Raw genomic sequence first — 21,954 nt, 5'->3', positions numbered from 1 at the left:
ATTTTTCCGTTCAGTTGTCTTTTCTGTCGATAGTGGAATTCTTCATGTTGTGTTGGCAAAGAAGCCCCCCCGTTCTGGCATTATTGAATTAGCAGCATGTAAATATTTTTATTGTGTCTATGTGTGTCTGTTTGCATGTTGGGTGTCTTTAAAAAAAAAAAAAAGTATCCTAATAAATAAACTGGTGCAATGAATGAAGTTGTGTTGGCTGAGATGGAATCCAGTGCGCTTTTTAGGAGTTTAGTAGCAGTAGGAGTAGGGGTAGCAGCAATAGTAGCTGTGAACATATCTTACTTTTTTTTTATGGACCATGAGTCTAATAATAAAAGCTATCTAGCTATCTTACTCTGTTAAAATAATTGATTAGATATTTAGGGACAGCCCCATGCACAGTCCTAGGTACCATGCATCGGTGAATCTGAGAGACTCAGATTAAAACCACCCGATAGTCTCGAAATGAGAAGTATATGAGTAGTATATGAGATGTCATGGGGAGGTTCAGTAAAAAAGCCTTATAACCTTGTTTTGAGCAGTCAGTGCTTTAAAAATAAGGTCTGGCAATGTGAGACTAGGGTCACTCTGGATGTAGTTCTAAGTGAATTATTAATGAGCTTACAGTCCCTTGGTCAGGTTTACGTGGCTTCAGGAGAGAGCCACCATGCAGGAAGAACGTCCAAGTCAACCAACCTACTTCCTGTTCTCATTTATATTACAGTGGGTTGAAAGTGCATCCCATGACACGTTTGAGTCGTAGCGAAGAGCTTTGCTTCTCCCGCCGCGCAGCTGTCATTGCATGCTTTTCCTTAGAGGGGAATATGTCCACAAACTAGCATGCCAGACCTTTTAAAAAAGAAAAAACAAACATAATCTCACAAGCATTACAGACGATAGTACAAAAACAGTTAGTAGTTCTATCTGCCATGATGTTTTAGCATCCTCATGACCCCACAGTGACCTGCAATAGTAATCAAAGTTTCATGTGTATAATGGATGCAAATCGTTGTTTATTTAAAGGCAGGGTTGGTAACTATTTCCAATATACACTTTTTATATATTGTTTGAAATATCTTTACACCCCAACAGAAGTAAATAAGTTCTGAAAATAGCAGCAAAAAAAAACAAAGTCATCTGTAGCTGCGGTAATCCTGTAAAAATGCCTCGCGGTTTGCCTGGAAAGAACCAATGAAATACCTCTGCGTGTACTCTACCCCCTCCCACAGTGGTAAAGTCTACGTGATACGCAGGTATACGCAGTATATCCAAAGAAAACTCCAGGATTTCCATATACCCTCTTAAAAATGCCCAATGACGTTGTGATCTGTGTTTTACTTTCGTCACATTGGCTAAATAAAGGCATTTCCACCGTAAATTGGTGCATCAAAGAGTATCCGAATACATGATAGGAAGTCGTTGATGCTCAAAACTTCCCTGGGGGACGACACCCAGACCCCCCCACTATGTAATATCGCCATAAAAAGACCAAAACCAACAAAGTATTGTTGTGTCTCTCAGTATTGTCTTGTCTGTGGCCCCAGACCCATTCGTTCTCACCTAAGGCGCACATCTTTAAAAACAGCTCACAAACATATACTTTCATTTTTTTTAAAGTAAATAAATAACTTTCTAAAACACTTTGCCGACATCCCACGCATTGTCACAGCTGCTCTAGAGTTTGCGTAGTGGCCCACACATTCTCATGGCAAGTTCATTTTTGTACATCACACCGTGTGCGTGAAAACCGGCATACATAACCTTTTTTGTGAGGCCCCTGGGCACTGTGGTTTTCAGCAAGCGTTACTCAAACAGAAGCAAATAGTGTATTTACTGCTTTTAGCTGTAGATTTGGTGCTGTTGTGAGCTACAGCAGCAGGACGGAGAATGAGGAGGCAACTCTAAATAAACTGTGGGAACATGTCAGTGTAGCGGTGGAGCTCCTTTGTGTGGTTTTAATTATTTAGGGTCAACAATAGATTTCTATGGTGCAGACCAATAAGCAGGATTTGGCTCAAACGGGCAATAGTTAAGTTGGTAAATGAACGATTGGTTTGGGCCTTTTTCTGGAATTTGTCTGGAAAGAAACGTGTAGAATATTACCAGACTTGTTCTTGTTCGAACCCTAACCTGCTTGTATCCTCAAATTGATTGACAGGCAACAAGCTCTGACACCAGAAAACAACCGTAACCATGTCTGTTCACGTGGTTAAAACTCCACAGCGAGCCATCCTTAAAGCTTTACCGTAAGTGGTATTCAGAAGATGTGTGTTACAGTGTATAGGGCATGTGTTTAGTGTAGAGTGTAGGTATAGTATGTCCGCATCATGCAGAGGGAAGCTATGGCACAGCAGTGGTGTGGTAGCAATGTGGTTTGCTCCAGTAAAGGAAGCCCTTAATAATTTAGCCCCGTTCTCTGCGGTGCGCTCCAGTCAGAAGATGGAGTGCCGTGCCATCACTAGCCACGGCACACAGGGAAAAGCGGGGGACAAGAGGGACGACAAGAGGAAAAAATGAGGGGAAAGGTTGAGAACATGGAGGAGGGGTAGGATTCAACAACAGAATTACAGTTCAAGCTACTAATGACCGTATTAATTCAGCCAATTAAATGGAGGATGGGAATGCTTTGCGGAGCATTTTCTTAAGTTACGTGGGCAGAACATTAGAGACGCTGCATGTAAAGTTGTTCTCTGATTATTATTAGCTGGCTGCCTCTCACCGTCTCTGTAGGCCTCCAACATGCCCGTTTTCTGGATTCCTCTCACACGTACTCAGTCTCTCACACGGGCAGATTATCGCCTGATAGTATTTTCTTCATATTTGAGTGTTTAATTGCTGATGTACTATCTATACTTTATTGGAAATTATATTAAATTAATTTTATATCACTCTGCAGTCACCACAATCTTAGCTTAATATAGAGTCCTTACGATAGACATGGCCATGATAATTTCAGACTAAGTAAAAAGCAATGTTGCTCTTTCACCTAGTGCAGGGCTTAAGATAGATTGAATAAAATAGCATCCCTTTTCTTCACCTATGTTAAGTGTCCGCCCAGATCTGATACATCCGCTTCATTTGCACACAGTAGATTTGACTTCGTAGCACCTAATACAGTACGTCATAAATATGCATTTCACAGGAATGCTTCAAGAGTTTCCATTCATTTGAGTCTCTGTTCCTTTCCCTAAAGTAGTAACAGTAGAACATCACTGAACAAAAATACAATGAAATGCATGTGACTGAGCAGGATTTAAAGGATCCTTACAGATATAGACCTTTTTGTTAAAGAGTAAAATCCTTGTTTAACCAGAAACCGCTCTGAAATCTGAATAAGCAATATTGTTTTGCTTGTAAGCACCCAGCATATGTTAAGGGGTAAATTAATAGGTTATTTCAGAGTGATTGTTGGAACAGTGCAACACGGCTAAAGCAAGACGGCTTTTGATTTTTATGGCTGTGTGGTGTGTGTGTGTCTGTGTGTGTCTGTGTGTGTCATACTCTCCATTGGTCTCTCTCTGTCTGTGTGCCTAAAGACAGCCAAAATCACCACAAACCTGGGCGTTTTATTTTAAAATATGTTTTATTTGTGTAAAGTATCCGGCTGCACTGCGGTCTTCCTGTATGTGATTACCTGCCCGGCTTGACGCATTCGCTCGCATCACGTGCAAGAAATAAAGGCCCAAACTGGTATGAACGGACAGATTGGACAACATGGGCACCGAAATGAAAATGGCCTACGCGCCCGGTGTGTTTTCACTGTTACTCTTCACAAAAAGGTGAACCTCTGTAGAGATCCTTTCCATGATGTTGTCAGACACACTGAACAACAATCACAGCCACTGTCACTGGCAAAACAAGCACTTTTCGGGGACCTAAATTGAAGATGCGCAACTGCCCAATAACTTACATTGTAGCTTGTTTTGCCGATGCCGACTGCCGCGGTCTTCCTTAATTTTGGACCACTTTGCAAAGATTATTGTTCCCATCAGTCACTAAGACACATAAACATGGGACAATATGGTCCAGGTTGAAAAAAAACTAAGTTACCCTTTAACCAGTTACTGTGACCACAACAAATACAGCAGCCATTGGTGCATATCATTGGCTGGTGGCTTGATGTATTTGAATGCCAGAGGGAAGTATTTATATGTTTTTCTGTAGTTTTCTGTGGCGCAGACTCTTTTTTTCTACTATGCCTGTTTGAAGTGCTTGATCCCATTTCGCCATCCATCTTACCTGTCCGGTGAAAACACATTATGGCATGTACCTGGCATGTGCCTTTATGTAGCAGAGGTATAATACGTTCCTGGATCCACATTTGAAGGGTGCACTCTGCTCTGCTGAGGCGTGTTTTTGAAAAGAAACCCTGGTCTCTTTGCTATTGAAAGATTTGAGGTGCCTTCCGCTTTCTTTGTCTTGATAGGGAAAGATTTTTAGCTCGCAGACACTCGCGTTCTCCTAAAAGCTTTTTGAAAGCAATATCTAAGCTTTGGCAATGTGTTTGATTTCCTCACTCTCCAGTACACTAAGTGGAACTGGTGTCATGTTTTTTTTTTTTGCTACATTAGTGAAATATTTTCACGTGCTCTTTTTCTTTCATTGTCCACACCCCTGACCCAACCTTCCTCATGTCTGTTGTCATTTCACAGTCTCTCTCTCCGTCTGCCCGTCCATTATTTCTGAAACTCTTCTAATGCTTGATGACCCCCACCAGAACATTCTATAAACAGCCAGCCACGTCTTTTTTCACATATAACTCCATTCTCTATTCTCTCCGTCTTCTTTTTAAGCTTTGCCACAGCCGCTCTCTTTACCCAGTTTCGTTCTCCTTCTTTTCTTCATAATGTTCTTTTAATGGAATCACAGAACATTGCCTCTATCACCTTGAGACTTTTCAATCTTGTATTATTTTTTCTCCTCAGCATTTTTGTAATGAGATTTCCGCCCATGCAGAGCAATGGAGTACAGAGTTATTAAGAGAGCATGTATTGTGTTTGGCATTAGTTTCATTGAAAGACATTCCACAGCTCGCTAATATAGCCCCCCTCCCCCCTCCACCCTAGCTGCCATTAGCACAGCAGAGATAGGGAGGATGCAAGGCCCCTCTTAAACACTATGTGGGATAATGAAATCCTGATGTTCATTAATGAAACTCAATTAATAGAAAGACGGAAGTGGAGGCAGATGAGGAGGAGGACAAGAAGGAAAGGAGAAGGAGAACAAAGTGCACTCTCCTCCCTTCCTCCCCCCGACAGTCAAAAGGAGAGATATTAAGGGGGAGTCAGCACAGCCCCCACAAAAAAAAAGCTTTATTTGACTTTCTTCTTCGGGACTTGCTGAGCTTATTAAAATGCTTAATAGGTTCCATTAACTTCTAACACACTCAAGTCTCATATAAGCAGGGGGGGAATGCATGGTACGTAAGCATGGGGTGGGGTGGGGATAAGAGGTGAATTCTCGTAGAAGAAGGAGGCCAATTAGAGGGGGATTTGGGGTTTTGTCCACACACAAAAAAAATCCACAATATATTTTGGTTTGTTCCGCGTGGAAATACAGCCTTGGGCACTCACAGTGCCTCCTTATTGTGTTTTCGAATGAAGTTTTTTGTTGTCCAGCATTGTGAGGTTTAGCTTGTGAATACTGCATGTGTGTTCCTTTCTTTGTGTACCCTCACCTGTGTGTGTGTGTGTGTGTGTGTGTGCATGTCAAAATAACAAAGAAGACCTTGTGTGTGTACCACCAAAGAGGATGCAGCCAGTCACACATGCATAAAAGCGTGGATCTTCAGCAATGTTTACTCTGTCATCCCCCCCCCCACTGGCACATCACACTTCAAATAGGCTGTCACCCAGCTCTCCATCCTCCTCCAGTCTCGTTCTCAGAGGAATAGCCTAGGCGTGGGAGACAACATCACAGCTCGGCCGCACACCACTCACAACAAACTACAACCTCTGCTCCCACTGTCCTGCTACTGTAGGAGAGTTTTTCTAATTTGCAGGTGAAAGAGCAAGGGAGAGAGAACACTTTATCTTAATTTTTTGAGACTGAAAGAATCACTTTCTCTAGTGTCAGTGACTAAACTGTTGTAACCTCCCCTGGCTCAGACAATCCTCCAGGGACTTGTGCTTTCCCAGACCGTTGCTTATAGCCCTCAAACACGACTTATGTAGTTATCTCCATAATAGTCATAATTTCCCTTTAGGTCCATTCAGAGCCTGAATAGGGATAATCATCCCTGGCACTATTTAGCTCTAAGGGGACAAAAGCCTTCTAGCTTGCCTTAAATACCTGGCTGCTTCGATTCCTGCTAATCCCCGGTTCAGCACATTTCCCTGTAAGGTCCCTCTATCCTATACAGCAGAGTAGTCACAGTCATTTCCTGCTAGATTAAGAAGGTCAGTTTTTTTTATAATGAGTTGCCAATTTAAATTTGTTAATGTACAATCTGCAGCCAGATGACAATCACGTGCCACAACAGCAGTGCAGTCACATATGGGACACTTTATCATGGCATCTTAACATGTGATTAGTGTGTTTTGCAGCTATGTAAGAGCACCAAAAGCTGGCTGGTAGGGCTGCAACTAGCGATGATTTCCATTGTCGATTATTTCCTCGATTGATCATTACGTAGTATAGTTGTTTGGTCTATGAAATGTCCAAAATATGGCGAAAAATGACGGTCAGTTCTTACCGAAGTCCCAAGACAACATCCTTAAATGTCTTGATTTGTCCATAACTCAGAGACGTTTACTTACCTGTCACAGAGAAGGGAAGAAACTAGAAAAAAATTCACATTCACACAAGAAGCTCAATTCAGAGAGTGTTTACATTTCTTTCTTAACCCTTGTGTTGTCTTCCCGTAGACCAACATTTAGTTTTTCTGGGTCAACATTTTAAGTTTAACCTCCTTAAACTTTGGTAGATTTTCTTTTGGACATTTTTGTAGTTGTTTTGAAGTTTTTGAAGCTGTCACTTTTTGACGAATTTTTCCTGAAATTCTTTCTCACTTTTTACAATGTCTTTGTCGATTTTTTCTACGTTTTTGGACAATTTTTGTTGTTTTTTTCCCTACATTTCTGTCCTTTTTTTAGTGTTCTTAAAAATATTTTTCTTAAAATACTATGAAATTAAATTAAAAAATTTTTTTTTAGAATTTGTTTGAAGGAAACCCAAATTTCTGATGTAGAAACTTTCTGAAAATGGTGTCAAATTTGACTCCGAAGACAACGGGAGGGTTAAGAAATGACTCAAAGCGGTTATCAAAATAGTTGGCGATCAATAGACAACTAATCGATTCATCTTTGCAGCTCTACTGGCTGGTAAAATCCATTTCTAATCCAAAGTAGTTTGGCTATTGGTGTTTTTTAGGCAGCATTTTCATTTCTGCCTGCATGCGTGCTTGCGCAGTAGTCAAACGACTAAGGCAAAAGCGCAGGGCAGAAGAGTTTTTTTATTTTGATTGCTTTTTTTAAGATGAGGTGGATGCTTGTTGTTGTTGCTGCTCTTCACCTCAGGTGCTTGTCCACATGAGGTGCACAGACAAACTCTTTCATCTGTGCTTCATGCTCATTAACCATACCCACCTGGCTGTTTGGTTTTCTGTCTCTCTTTTTTTTGGCTCCAACCTCTGTTTTTCTTATGTTCTATGATGGTGCTAATAAGGCATGGGGGGGATGTTTGTCTGGCATTCAGAGAAAGAAATGAGCGGGAATCATAAAAGAGGTACGCGCGGTCCTCACATGTGCTCTGCGGAAGAAATAGTCGAGAGGTCAATGCACACTTGTGTGTTTTCATGCCCAATCGAGCCCAGCAGCAAGCTGCACCTCCATGCGTGATTGACTGGGAAGGGAGAAGAGGTAAGGGGGGTGGGGGGGGGTGGTGGAAGAGAGGGACATGAGAGGAGATGGTTTTGGCTGTGATCAGGCGTTACCTGGCTGTGACAGCACTCGTCTCTCTCAACAGCTGAGGCTTGTCACAGCTGCTGATGTCCCGCTGTGTTCAACCACACGTGAATACGCACACTTACACACACACACACACACACACACACACACACACACACACACACTTTCGCTCACTCTCACAGCCGTGTAGACTCAATCACACACTCTTTTGAACATGTGCACGCACACAAGCCATGCACACACAGATGCCCTCTCTCCGCTCGGCTCTGCTCACTCACTGTGACCGCAGGGTTGCAGACAGTTACAGGCAAAAGCAAACAGGCGGGATGCACCCACCCAGGATGCAAAGACAATGTCCCCAAAGTCTTGCACATATCCTCATGAATTATGCTACTTGTGTGTTATCCAAAGGTTTTGGAATATCAAGAAAGCATGGAGTTAAATGTAGTTTTTTTTCTGTTTTCTTTATGTGATTTCAGAACAGAGTCGGTTGCAGAGAAGATGCTTACAAACTGGTTCGCCTTCCTCCTTCACAAATTCCTCAAGGTTAGTACACTAAGCCACACGTGTGGTGTGTGTTTTGTATCTGATTAGGCACTAAACCCATCTTGTGTATTTTATTACATTTTCTAAATTAAACGTGCGATTGCACATTGTCAGATATTTACTGAATGTGAACTGGTAGGTGTTTTCAGTCTAATGAATTTTTATGTTTATGCTGTGATGTTCTGTCATGTGTGAATCTGTGTGTGTGTGTGTGTGTGTGTGTGTGTGTGTGTGTGTTCACAGGAGTGTGCGGGGGAGCCTCTCTTCATGCTGTACTGCGCCATCAAGCAGCAGATGGAAAAGGGGCCCATCGATGCTATCACTGGAGAGGCCCGCTACTCCCTTAGTGAAGACAAGCTCATCCGCCAGCAGATCGAGTACAAAACCTTGGTACGTCACACTCCACGAGGCACATGAGAAGTCTGCGCAGAGGCTCACAGAAAACATACAAAAACACACAAGTAGAAACCAGAGGTTAAAATGGGATCTGGCAGGCAGATTTAACACTTTAACTTTCTTACTACTTTTAAGTCTCTATGCACTACACAGCCCTTTGAAGGCTAGTTCACCTGATACTCTCGTTATTTTGTCTTTCATATATACACTACCGGTCAAAAGTATGGGGCCACTTACAAATTTCCATTCCACTAGATGTTAGACAGAATACCAGCTGATCTGAGTGGGGGGCTGATCTTTAATGCAATATCTACATTGCCCATTATCAGCAACCATTCATCCAATGTTCCAAAGGCCCATTCTGTTCACTAATCTGATATCATTTAAAAAAAACTAACTGAGAAAACATTGGAGAACCCTTTTGCAATTATGTAAGCACATAATGTAATATGAAAACTGCTGCGCTGGTTAAAAAAACAATGCAACTGATCTCAACTGGTATTCTGTCTACAATGGAGTGCAATGGAAATTTCGAAGTGACCCCAAACTTTTGACCGGTAGTGTATATTTGTATTGCATTTCTTTCTGAAAGTTCATTCAGCACAGCTTTCTATGCCCAGCCAGCCCCCACGCTCCACCTATGGTGCAGTGATGCTCAAAGCAAACACACACACAAAAAGGATACATATACGCACACACACACACACACACACACATATACATACCATACAAATACACACATACCTGCACATACATGGAAAAGAAAAAGGAAAGGAAAAAATAAATAGTATTAAGTAATAGTATTAAGTATCAAACCAAATTCATCGCTGGTGTGTTAACTGCATGCCAAATTAATCAGAGCAAACAAGGCACAATTGCCTCCTAAGTCACCATAAAACATGACAAGAAGTGTATTTTTTAAACGGAGTCCAACGCAGTATACACATCGGGGTTATATTCCCTTTCAACTCACTTCACAGAGAACAGTGAAGGAAAAACCCCAACACCAATCTTTTTTTAACTGACTATTTTCTGTCTAGCTCAGCTAAAAACACCGGTTCTGCAGCACGGTAGTACCGTGTCGTTCGTTCTACCGAGTTTGTAACCGGTAGGCTACCGACAACATGATCTTCACCCTGTTTGTTCTTCTGACTTTACCCATTTAGATACACTAAGATGTGAACTAACCACAGGCACTCGCCTGATTCATGGATTCACTGCTGAAGATGAATAGGGAAAACATTAGAATGGATATTTGGCCACCTCCTTCCGGCCACGTTTAAACCCCTGGTTGGACCGTAACACAAGCTGTACAGTATAAGCAGCTCTTTTGATTTACACAAACAGATAAACAATCCCACACTTATTTGCTTTGCCATAATAACATGCACACATACAGTTATATATTAACTCTACTTTTTTACCACAAACTGTTTTTAAGATACAGTAACATAGCTGTGTTTGCTGTGTTGGGTTTCTTCCTCCCTGTATGGGAAGAAAATGATCTAATGATCCCACAGGCTTCAATGTTGGTCCAACATCAGGGTAGGTGGCTGTGGAGATGGCAACACATCAAACAGCCCCGCCTACACACACATGCACACACAGAAGAAGAAAAAAAAAACACTCATGCAGCCAGCATGTGACATGACAATGCTCTGATTGCTCCGACTGGGAATTTGGCTCATTACGTGCTAATACCCCGGCAGAGCTGGAAATTGGTGTCCCACCGAAGGTGTGAAATTAGATTTTGGGATGCCAGTGAGAGCGGAAATGGTTTCTCGAAGCTCTTGCCACGCTCCAAGGAGGCACTAATGAGGGCGAAGACTCAAGCTGGACCCAAGTCCAAGCAGTAACAGGACACCTCTAGCCTCTTCCTCTGCTTCCTCATTTCCTTCTGGTTTTTTTCTTTTTGCTCCTGTCTCTCTCACTCCTATTCTCCCCGTCTGTACAATCCAGATCTTAAACTGTGTGAACCCAGACAATGAGAACAGTCCAGAGATTCCAGTAAAGGTGCTCAACTGTGACACCATCACCCAAGTGAAGGAGAAGATACTGGACGCTGTTTACAAGAACATGCCCTATTCTCAGCGGCCACGTGCTGTCGACATGGACCTCGGTACGTCACAAACACGCACACACACACACGCACACACACACACACACACAATTCAGACGCTCACAGATGTAGTTGGCAGGTGTGAAGTCCTTCACACCCACAGATTAATGTACCAGTGAGATAAAAGCTAGCCATGTGTACAGATTATCAGTGCATTAGTGCGATAAAAGCTGTGTTCCAGCAGCCCAGCGAGCCATCCAGCCATTTTCAGCGCGCTGCTGCCAGGCCCTTCTATCAAACTGACTGACAGTGTGTGCTGCATCCCTCCATCTGGCTGCTTTCGCTACATGGTGGTGCCAATAAGACACAGTAGATGGAGATAGAGAAGTGTGCATGTCTTTGTGCTGGTGTGTGTTTTTTGCGTCTGTGACGTGGCTGTCTGGCCGACCCAGGTAAGAGCTGACAGAAGGGCTCGCCAGCCTCACGCTGGGCTCCACTCCCACGCAGTCTGCCACTTCCAACCTCGCCTATCTGTACCTTGCCTTCCACTTTGCCCTGTTCCTCTTATTCTCTCTCACTTCACATGGGCTGGAAAACCAAAAGCCAAACCAGGACAGAAGTTATCCCAGGATCATTTACAGATAGAGTAGGTCTGGATTACACTCTCTCTAATTTCCAAAAACCCAACTGTCTCCTGTCCCCCCCTCGTCCCCCCCAAAGAGCAAGCATTTGGTGCAACAGTGGCAAGGAAAAACGTCCTTTTTAACAGACAGACTGTTGCTCTTGGTGTGCGGCCATCTGCCTCGACAGGTTGGGAGAGAGAGACAGGAAGAGAGAGAGAGAGACAGAAAAGCGCCCGTCCATCCACTGTCCTCTCTCTCGTTCTCATCTTTCCATTTCTCACCCTGTCATTGATGCCTTCACAGTAATTGTGTTACTGTGTGTATGTGTGTTGTTGTTTTTTTCTTTTCTTTTTCTTTCTTTCTGTTGAGTGTCGTTTAGACGGTGGAAAGGTGGAAGTTGTGCCAGGCAGGGATATCGTGTGGTAACCTGGCAAGAAGCAGAAAGTAATAAAACCCAGTCAACAGAGGAGAAAATCAATGATCGCTCCCAGCATGAGAGCCACAATGGCTGTCCACTTCCCCCATCAACACCCTTATTATCATTTCATTACCCTGCCTCGAGCCGTCAGCCCCTGCCCTCCACTAGCACTGCTTCCACCTGTCCCCACCCCCCGCTCCCCCCTGCTTCCAATTTTTCTTTCTTGAAAGGAGGTGATTTTCCCATAGATCGCTTTTTCATCCATTCTTGTCTGCTCTACTCTTCTCTCTGACCCTGACGGGCTGACTGTTGCGTATGCTAATACCATTCCATTTCCACGATACAAGTACCAATTAAAGCGTGCAGCCTGCCTGCACATACATCTTGAAAATGTTCAAGTGTAATGTTACTTGGAAGGTACTTAAGATGCGTGTCAATCCAAGTCAGTGAAAGGAGTATACGTGTGCCGAGAGCCGCACAAGACCGCCGGCTGCTGATACTCATTTGGGTAATGTGTGAAGAGAGCTCTTTTTGGGAGTCATGTAGTGTGACGTTCCACCGACTGAAAGGCAAATGAGGTTTGAAAGGGAAGTGTTTTAGGAGTTTGTTTTGTGTCATGAGGAAGTTGTGGGTTTATTTTAGCACCCTTCACAATTGCCTTGCAAGGTAACTGGTTCTGAAGGCATTGAATCTAGCACACACACCACATTATTACACTTTACCCTCAAGTTCATTCAAAGCAGATGTGCGTTTTGGACACATGGTGGTTTTCAGTTGGATGTGTTTAACACATGGGACCAAAACCTCTCCCCTGAAACCAAGACAAACGACATTCTTTGTGGCTCACTACGTATAGTTGGCAAAGGCAGTTGTGTAAAAGTCACACAAAATCAGCATCCCCTGTGGTCACTGCCGCAGCTTAAACACTCTACCCACATTCATGAAATAGAGGACTGGCATCGCCTGATTTAGTGTAAATGCAGCCTAATTAAGTGTGTGTGTGTGTGTGTGTGTGTGTGTGTGTGTGTGTGTGTGTGTGTGTGTGTGTGTGTGTGTGTTTGTGTGCGTGTCTGTTTGTGTCCTCAGAGTGGCGCCAGGGGCGAATGGCTCGTGTGGTGTTGCAGGACGAAGACATCACCACCAAGATAGAAAATGACTGGAAGAGACTCAACACTCTCATGCACTATCAGGTAAAATACACAAAGGCTTCAGTGTGATCTTTACCTTAATAAACTCCCAAATGGCACCTTTTTTTTTCTTCTTTTTTTAAATCAAGAAAAGGCTCATTTCAGTTCAGTTTCTGCCGCGGCTTCTATTATGGAAATTGTGCCACATACCTTGCCAAACTTTGATGTTTCCTGCTCTTGACTTTAAGGAAGCCAATTTTCAGCTCCTCATTTGCATGCCCTCGCCTGGTGTATTCCAAGTGACAGAATAGAGGACAATTACTGTACAGGTGGCAGGAGAGAGCAACCCTCAACACCTCAGCCGACACTTCTCCCTCCTCCCGGGAGAGAGGAAACTGCTCCAGTCAGAAGGACAGCATCTCTCTCTCTTTCTCTCTCTCTCTCTCTCTCTCTTTGTCCCGTTGACTTCTACGCTGACAACAATTAGTCCTGCTGTGACCGCCTGCTGCTGTCTCTTTGCATGTATAACCTCGATTCACACCCTGCAATTTTAGGGCCCATGGGCTTACCTGTTGCACCCTGTTAACCACAGACGAAAGTACAGAGCTAAAGAAGAGAAGAGCTGAGAACAAGAGGAGTTCTCCATTTTTCAGAAGAATGTATAGTTGTTAAAGTTGTAACTGAAAAAAAATAAGTAAAAGGAAACCGGGAGGTAGTGAGAGGGAGCCCAGGGTGAGATAATAACAAGAAATAAAAGGAATAAAAAAAAGTTTTTAAAAAAAGAATAAGAAAGAGAGGCAAAGCAAAATGAGAAGGCAGCCTTCTCGGCAGGTCATGAATCTTTAGGAGCACATACTCAGCCACCTCTCATTAGTCACCCAAGGAGACCATCTGCTTAAAGACTGCATGAGGCTCCATTCTGGGCTACCTGGTCCAGAGCAGAAGCTGGGGCTGAGATGCAGCTGGGCTCGGAGACCTGGACCAGAGGGGGGCCAGGAGATACAGCTCCATCTAGGAGCAGGAAAGAGGGATGGGGGGTGGGGGGTCATAGTGAACTTTTGCCCAGCAGAGTAAGCAGAATAATTTAACAGATGTAGGAGTCATTAGAAGAAGGGACACATCATAGTGTCCTTCACCCAGGACTTGGCACCATGCAGCTTTTTCCCCCTTTTGTCTTTCCTCCCTTGTCACCCTCCTTTCTGTCCTCACCTTCACTGTCTGTTTTCTCTTTACATTTTTGTCTTGTTATCCCATTTGCATTTTTTGCTGTTCTCGCCCACTGACGTGCAATGAGCATGTTTATTGCCTGCATATCCTCTTTTCTCCCTCTCATTGTATGTTGACCTCTTCTTCTTCGCTCTCAGCATGGCTTTAATCCTTGATGAAGTGGTGCAGTAGGATTTCTTCCACACCATAATGGGCTCCTCTGTTGTTTTTTTGTTGCATTCCTCGCATCACAGTCTGTCTGCCGTCGTTAGCCAAAGGAGATGCTTTCTACGTGATGCCTCGCTTATTCGTTCGCTCAATAGCAGATCTGTGGACTCCTATTGATCACGCAACTAAGGGTCCCTGCGCAGAACATAAGGCCCTGCAATGTGCAATTTCAGAGGCGATGCTGGCGAAGGCAACGTGGGGGAAGAGAGAGGGAGAGAAAGAGGAATAGGGCATTTGGTGGTAGGAGAGATGAGAGTGGGATGGGACAAGAGACACACTTGTGCATCGTTACGGTTTTGATGAGCTGGCAATGGCCCCTGTGTGTGAGCCTCTGTGTGTCTCCATCACACACCAAGCCATCGCATTGGCAGCGGCGATAGCACATCTGGCTGCCTATCACACTAAGGGAGCACAGCTCATTAGGCCCCAGAGTAAGGGAAAGGCTGGAAGAGAAAAAAAAATGGGAAGAGGGAATATTGAAAGGGGCTCTGAAATATGCAGAGTGAGACCGAGCGTCACCTTGAGACTTTGCTAATTCTCCCATAGCAGAGACACAGGGACCAGGCATAGGCATTGAAATTCATAGGGCTCACAGCCTCCTAAGAAACCCCATTGGCTATTTACCCAGCCACATGGGAAATAGTGGTTTACATAACCTGGATATGGAAAAGCACACCTTCCCAGCTCCCCAGCAATTAACACCAACATTAAAAAAACATAAATGCACACATATTAAAGTGAGTTCAGAATCTTTATTCAACACTTTAGCATTCACAGTCGGGGGACTAAACTCTTATCCTCCCACTCTTCTCTATCAATTTCAGTATGCATTTCTTTCTTGCGTGAATAAAGATGGAAGAAGATAAAACTCACGCTCAGATATGCACACAATGCACGTGCACACCTCGTATTGCACATGCTTATACTCAGACAAACACAGGAGTTGAGATAACGGATTCCTGAAATTGGAGAGCCAACAGGCTGATTGCTGATGTGGCTCTTTTAGTTGTTTAATCTTCCACCCCGACAAAGGAAAGTGTTCCATCACACCTCCTTTCTTCTCCACCTCCCCCGTGTCTGTTGTCTTGAGACAGGTTGGTGCTAACCTTGTTCCCGCTGGATAGTATCACAGCCACATCCACATGAATCAGACACCATACAGATTGAATCACTTTGAAAAGAAGGCAGTATTAACAACTCTCATAAACAGGATATTGTTATGGAGTGAAGTTGTCAGAGCGCTTAGGTTATTTATGAGGATGCAAATAGCAGAACAGGCCCACGCCGTATTCACCAGGGCGCTGTGTGGGTAATTACATTGATGATGTTTGACAAAGTGTTGATTTATGACAGGTGGGCTGTGGCTTTTCCAGCATATTAATATTTGTTTGCCTCATCCATTTGTGGGGACGCATGGGCAGTGTGTGTTTTGTCTAGGAATATCATTCCTAATATGCATATAAGTGACAGTAAACAGCAGACTGCTCCCTCTTTCGCTTTGGCTGAGACTGCGTCAAAATAAAAAAGTCCGTTTGGAAACTTCCATCCCCTGGCTGGTAACCTCTGTCTGTCCTCGTCTCTGCGGTGAAGGAACAGGGAGAGCAGACACTGATGGTCACACCAGGACAGCCTGCCAGATAGATCCTGTTACCCGCCCTGCAAACTTCACTTGGGGGAATTTGGGGCTATTTTCAACTGCCCCAGACAAAATAGATACTTCTACATTGCTATCTGTTCATGAATCCAAGGCTGTTTTGACTCGCTGGTCCCCATTGTAAATCTGGATACAACATTTTTGATAAGTGGGAATATGAAGGTTTTTAGGAGGAAGAATATTGAGTAGATTTTTTTTTAACTAACAGTATATTCCAGGGAGCTCAACAGTGTGGGGTAAAAATCCGATCAATTTCTAAACCATCCCCGGTATACTGACCACGAGTCCGTATGAAATCAACCTTGTTTTGAGAAAAAAAAACACGTGTTTTTATTCGCGATCTTAGGGGAAAACAGTCACAACAATCCTACGCGTAACAGCAACGTCTCTGATTGGTGGACCATGGATATGTTTGCCGCACCCGCAAACGGCTAGAGCGAGCTGCTACTACTAAGTCAATGATAATTTCTGTACACAGTCTTGTACCTTTGCCTTTTTTTTATCCGTTTACAAAATGTTCTTTTGCACCGAATCAAATGTTTTATGGTCACGATTCATCTCGGTACTAATGAAACGTCGATGGAGATACTTAACGGGGGAAATGACTTCTGGAACCAGAGCTGTTAAAAAAAGTGGGTGGTCACTGTTGAGCTCTATAGAAAAGAAGAGGCATATTTGATTAATCCTGCACTACTGCTTCACCCTAAAGTCACATATCCAATGGCAACCATTGTATTATTTGTAAAAACACACTGATTCTGCTTGAGCTGCTGCCCCCTTTGACCCAACACCGGATAAGCGGACGAAGATGGATGGATGAATTCTGATTCTTCAATCAAACACAACTTAAATTCCATTAGAAAGACATTCAGATATTCATACACAATGACCATTCTCACATTTTGTTACGACAGGAGGGCACATATGCACAGGTTGTGTGTTTCCAATCTCCTGGGGAGAGTTGACAGGTATGATAAGCCTTGTGATCTTAAGGGCATGAGTCCAGGAGAGATGGGACACCAAGGAGAAACAGGCTAAGATCAGGGCTGAGGGGTTCTGTCCGGAGGGCTGAGAAAAGAAAGATAGAGGCTGACCACACTCTGCTGTGGCCGGCTCTGCACTGTATAATGGAAGGTCTTATCACAGGCAGGGCCCGCGGCCCTTATCGCACCTGGCCACTATCGGCCCCACACTGGATTATCCCTGAAGGGCGAATCTGCACGCCTTCAATCATTTACTCTATCACAAGGACCCATCTCTGCTCTAGCCTCTCTGTCAGCCATGAAAAGCAGAGAGAAAGAGAGAGTGAGATGGAGGGAGGGAGGCGTAAATGGAAAGGGGGGAGACAGCGAAGCTATTTCATGCTCCCCGGAGAAAATGTATCACAGGAATAGCAATGGAAACTTAACAGAAGTCCACGCTGTTGGTGTATTAGAGTTGGTCTGTGCATCGTCAGCCAAGAGGGGGCTGTTGGACGGAGAGGCCGTACAAATTAGGTTTCGGAAAGCGGAGACAAATGAGCGGGGCATGAGAGATAGAAGCGTCAAAGATGCCGGTCGTGGATAGCGGGTGGGGATAAGGAAGAGCATTTTTAATGTCCCTCCAAGAAGCTGGGGAGCCAGAGCTGCATCTTTTAAGAGGATTTCATCCCCAGTTTCAAGTGTCTCTCCAAGTAGAGGCCAGATGGTAACCCCAGCTAATAGCACAGCAGAGATTAGTTTGAGAAGGGTGGGAGAAAGAAGTAAGGGCGAGACTTGAGGGAGGATGAGAGGAACATGGCTCCGTACAACAAGGAGGAACTCTGGAAATGTCCATCCCAACATTCAGTAGCTTTTATCCAGCAAGGGATGGAGAGCAGCCCACTCCCGCTAAATGTTCTGTTGTTCTGTAGATTCTTTTGGAGCCTGGCATTTGCCTTTTGTTTATGTCTCCACTGGAGGCTCCTCAGTTTGTCTTTGCTGGGTCTGAAAGAGAGAAGTCCCTCCTTGGGGTGGGCTGTAAATGCCAGCCAACAAGCTGTTTTGTTGTTTTGGCTTTTAGAAAACAACTATAAGTTTTGTTTGCCGTATTTAGCTTTTTTTTTTTAATGGGATGTTATAGTGTACTAGCAGAAGTGGCATGTTAAAAATGAATTACACAGTGTGGCCGGGTTGGTTCAGTGGGTAGAGCAGGCGCACATGTACTGAGAGGTTTTTGCCTCCACGCAGACCACAGTCTGATCTGCTGGCCACTGAGCAGTCCCACTAGAGCGGTTGGGGTTAAGGGCCTTGCTCAAGGGCACTTCAATGGTGGTAATGTGGGAGGGACAAGCACTGTTCTTTTACTTTCACCCACCCAGATTTTTATCTTTCTGGTCTGGGGATTGAACAAGAGACCTCCCGGTCCCAAGCTTAACCCCTTAACCCCTAAACCCCTTGGCCACCTTTCTAAGCTTATCTGATGTCACTGAAGCAAATCACACACGAACCAGGAGCCCTTTGTAAAAAGGAAACACTGAGGGGGGAAAAAGGATGACCATCAGTGTCTGTCTCTCATTCACGACACACCATCTTTTACCCAGCTTCTTCTCTCTGTATTTCACTTTGACTCTGTGCTGTTCTAATGCTATTATTAGTATTATTTTCTTTTAGGGTGCAAAGTCTGTTTCTCTCTTTCTGACAGTGTCTCTTTTCCTTTTCCTCTCTCTCTTTCTCTTTCACTCCCTGTTAGCATCTCATCCCAGTTCCAAAGCTTACTGTACATCATGTCTCTAATGTTTGTGAAAGGGAATGACAATGACAGTCATGTTGAGTACAGCCTTCATCCTCTGCAGAAAGAAAGCCATGGGGCTGTGGTAGAGAACAGCAGGGAACAGAGATATGACAGGAAGGGCCGGGTTGCGTAGGGGGTTTGGGATATGTTTTGTTTCAGGGAATATTCAACATTTTTTACATTTAAATGTAAATCCTTTTTTAATTAGGTGGTATCACTCTTTTGTCAAACAGCCACAGCAGTGAAGTTTAACTCTGTCCTGTCTGATTTAACGTGTGCAGCACTGGCGCCCCCAAGGGTGTGTCAGTTCTCCCCTCTTGTTACATTGTACACAATGACTGCATTAGCTCTGAGCCAAACCAACATATAAAATTTTCCGATGACACTGTCCCCTCAGTTTGCTTACTAGAGAAAGCAATACAAGCTTCCACCAGGTTGCTGTGGACAAGTTTGTCAACTGGTGTGATTCACACCAACTTCATATTAATACAAGTAAAACTTTGGAAATGCTGGTAGATCCTAGATCAGCTGGAGACCAGAGCCCTGTATCCATCCATGGTCATGACATCAAGCAGGTGACCTCTTTTAAATATCTAGGAGTGTATATTGACAAGGATTTGAGTTGGGGCACACATGTAACAAATGTCTGTGCCAGAACTCATCAGCGTCTCCACTTCTTGCGCAGACTGAGAGTGTTTGGGGTCTGTAAAAAATATCATGTTAATCTTCTATAGAGCAACAATAGAGTCAATTCTTCGGTATGGTATTACCAGCTGGTTTGGGAATTTGACAGTAAAATCTAAAACCCAGATTTTGAATCTGGTTAAAACGGCAGGTAAAATTATGGGGACACCTGCACCTCTCAACCCGCAGGAGCTTTTGAACAGCATAATCAGCAGGCTAAGACCATTCTGTCTGAAACTCTCATGTTCTGTTTTCACAGTTTGAGCTGTTGAACTCAGGAAAGAGGTACAGGGTTCCTTTGTGCAAACATACAGTATAAGCACTCATTGTCCCTGTTGCAGTAAGCTCATTAATGAGCAGAGATGAAAGTATGACTATGAATATTTTTAAGGTATATCTGTGACTGTGATGGATGAATGAAATTGGTTTTGTCCTTGAAATATGGCTTTTATCTTATTTAGTATAGAAATCGTAAATCTGCTATTTGCACAGGCCCTTGAGTAGCCCATATGTTGACTGTATATTTGTTTTTTTAACCCCGTGCTTGCGTTGTGTTTAACTCTTGCAGCTAAGTTGCTTAGTGTCCAATGCAAATTTCTATATAGGGAGACTAATAAAAGTACTTTGACTTTGACTTTGATTTTTCAGGGGAAAAAGAAACGCTTTCTAATTAAAATATGGAAATCACCATTATGCTAGGTACCAGCAGATTCATGTTACATGTGTCTCTCTTCTCACAGGTGTCAGACCGCTGCGTTGTGGCTTTGGTGCCCAAACAGACCTCATCATACAACATCCCCTCCTCAGCCAGCATATCCCGCTCCTCCATCAGCAGATATGGTGAGTCAGTAGACCACATTGCTCTTTTCATTCCCCCGTGTTGTGACATCGGTGATGGAGTACTCGAGTCCTGTACTCAGACTTGAGTCTGACTCGAGTCGCTGTTCTCTGGACTCGACGTGGACTTGCGCACTGATGACTAGGACACAGACTTTCATGAAAAAGGTAGTTGGGTGAAGTTTCTGACTGCTTTTATGTGTAATAGGCAGTGATGGTCCTGGACTGGGACCCGAGTCCAACTCAAGGCGCTAATCTCTGGACTCTGGACTTGGACTCGAACACTGGCGACTCAAGACTTGACACGGACTCGACAGCTGGCGACTACAACATTGACATTGATAACAGTGATTGTATATATATTAGGCAATTACGTACGTATTTGCAGGCTTACTCAACAGTTGTTGCTCCACAGACACATCAAAATGTTTTTTTTTATATTAGTTGTTTCAGAAATGAACAAAGCTAAATCCACTCTCCCCAAAGCCATGGTCAGCTCTGTTTGGTGCTGCTCTGCTTTCTGCTGCCGAGGGTTTTTTTCAGCCTTTTTCTCTCTCCAACTGTGTGTGTTCTGCAGTTTGCTCTACAGTTCAGGTCCAAACTCTGTTGGATGACACAATAATGAAAGGACTAGAGGGGAAAAAACAGATGGAGAAGAGGGGAGAGTTAGACACAGCCATTGTTTGATTTATAAGCTGTGAGATTATAATGAAGATGCATTCTGTGTAGGAAGCAACGGACTACAGGTTGCCTGCACACATGCATGCAAACACACAACATACTTTGGATGTGCTTGTAGTTCGTGCTGCTGCTGGGTGCCAAAATTGGTCCCGTGCCAGACACGCACAGCAGTACCAGGCAACTTATTATGATTGCTAATTATTCTGTGTGAATGATACTTCACACAAACAGAAAAAGATAAGTGAGCATGGCCAATTACCAGGATTGGGGACAGAAAGTGAACACTGCCTTTTAAACTGCCTTACAAAGAAAAAGCACTACCGGGGTCCTTATCCCTCCAGCAATCACAAGTCTTATTCAGGATTGGATACCTTGTGTGTAACCTTTATCTTCAGTGTTGTAAAATCATGTGGAGTGACATTCGCAACACACCTAATGACATAACTGATATCTATGATGACCTTTAGAAAAGATTACAGTGCAGGCTCTGTCAGCAATCTCTTTTAAACAAATGACCAAGGTAATGTAAAGAAGTATATCTACTAGCGTAACAAAAGACAGGAACCCTTATCTGCATTATGTTGTTGTTGTTTTAATAAAATAGCTTAATTAGCTCTCTTCTTCTGGAGCTTTACACCTGCATAGTCATTACTCTCCAACATCTTAGTCATTAGGGATATTAAAGGGATTTTAAAGCCATTATGAAATTGCAACGTGCTGCAGAGAGCTTTGTACTCTCTCTCGCATTCATTGTCTTGCTTTTTACTTTGTGAGTGTGAGTGCTCAAGCATTGGAGTTGGACGTGCACGGCATAAAAAGCGGAGGCTCTGCTGGCGTGTGCCCGTC

The 21,954-nt window shown here is 43.7% G+C and overlaps 1 protein-coding gene across 1 annotated transcript in view; it reads left to right on the top strand.

Moving 5' to 3' along the window:
* plxna2 (plexin A2) overlaps window positions 1-21,954 on the top strand; it is a 222,147-nt gene that overhangs the window by 187,317 nt on the left and 12,876 nt on the right. The window contains 5 exon segments of the mRNA XM_032519890.1: window positions 8,378-8,444; window positions 8,688-8,834; window positions 10,800-10,959; window positions 13,027-13,130; window positions 20,331-20,430. Of these exon segments, the coding sequence (XP_032375781.1) occupies window positions 8,378-8,444; window positions 8,688-8,834; window positions 10,800-10,959; window positions 13,027-13,130; window positions 20,331-20,430 (578 nt within the window).

This window comes from Etheostoma spectabile, chromosome 7 (genome assembly GCF_008692095.1).
Source record: "Etheostoma spectabile isolate EspeVRDwgs_2016 chromosome 7, UIUC_Espe_1.0, whole genome shotgun sequence".
Taxonomy (NCBI): Eukaryota; Metazoa; Chordata; class Actinopteri; order Perciformes; family Percidae; genus Etheostoma; species Etheostoma spectabile.
Note: the sequence above shows the minus strand (reverse complement) of the source record. Positions and strands in the feature narration are given on the sequence as shown.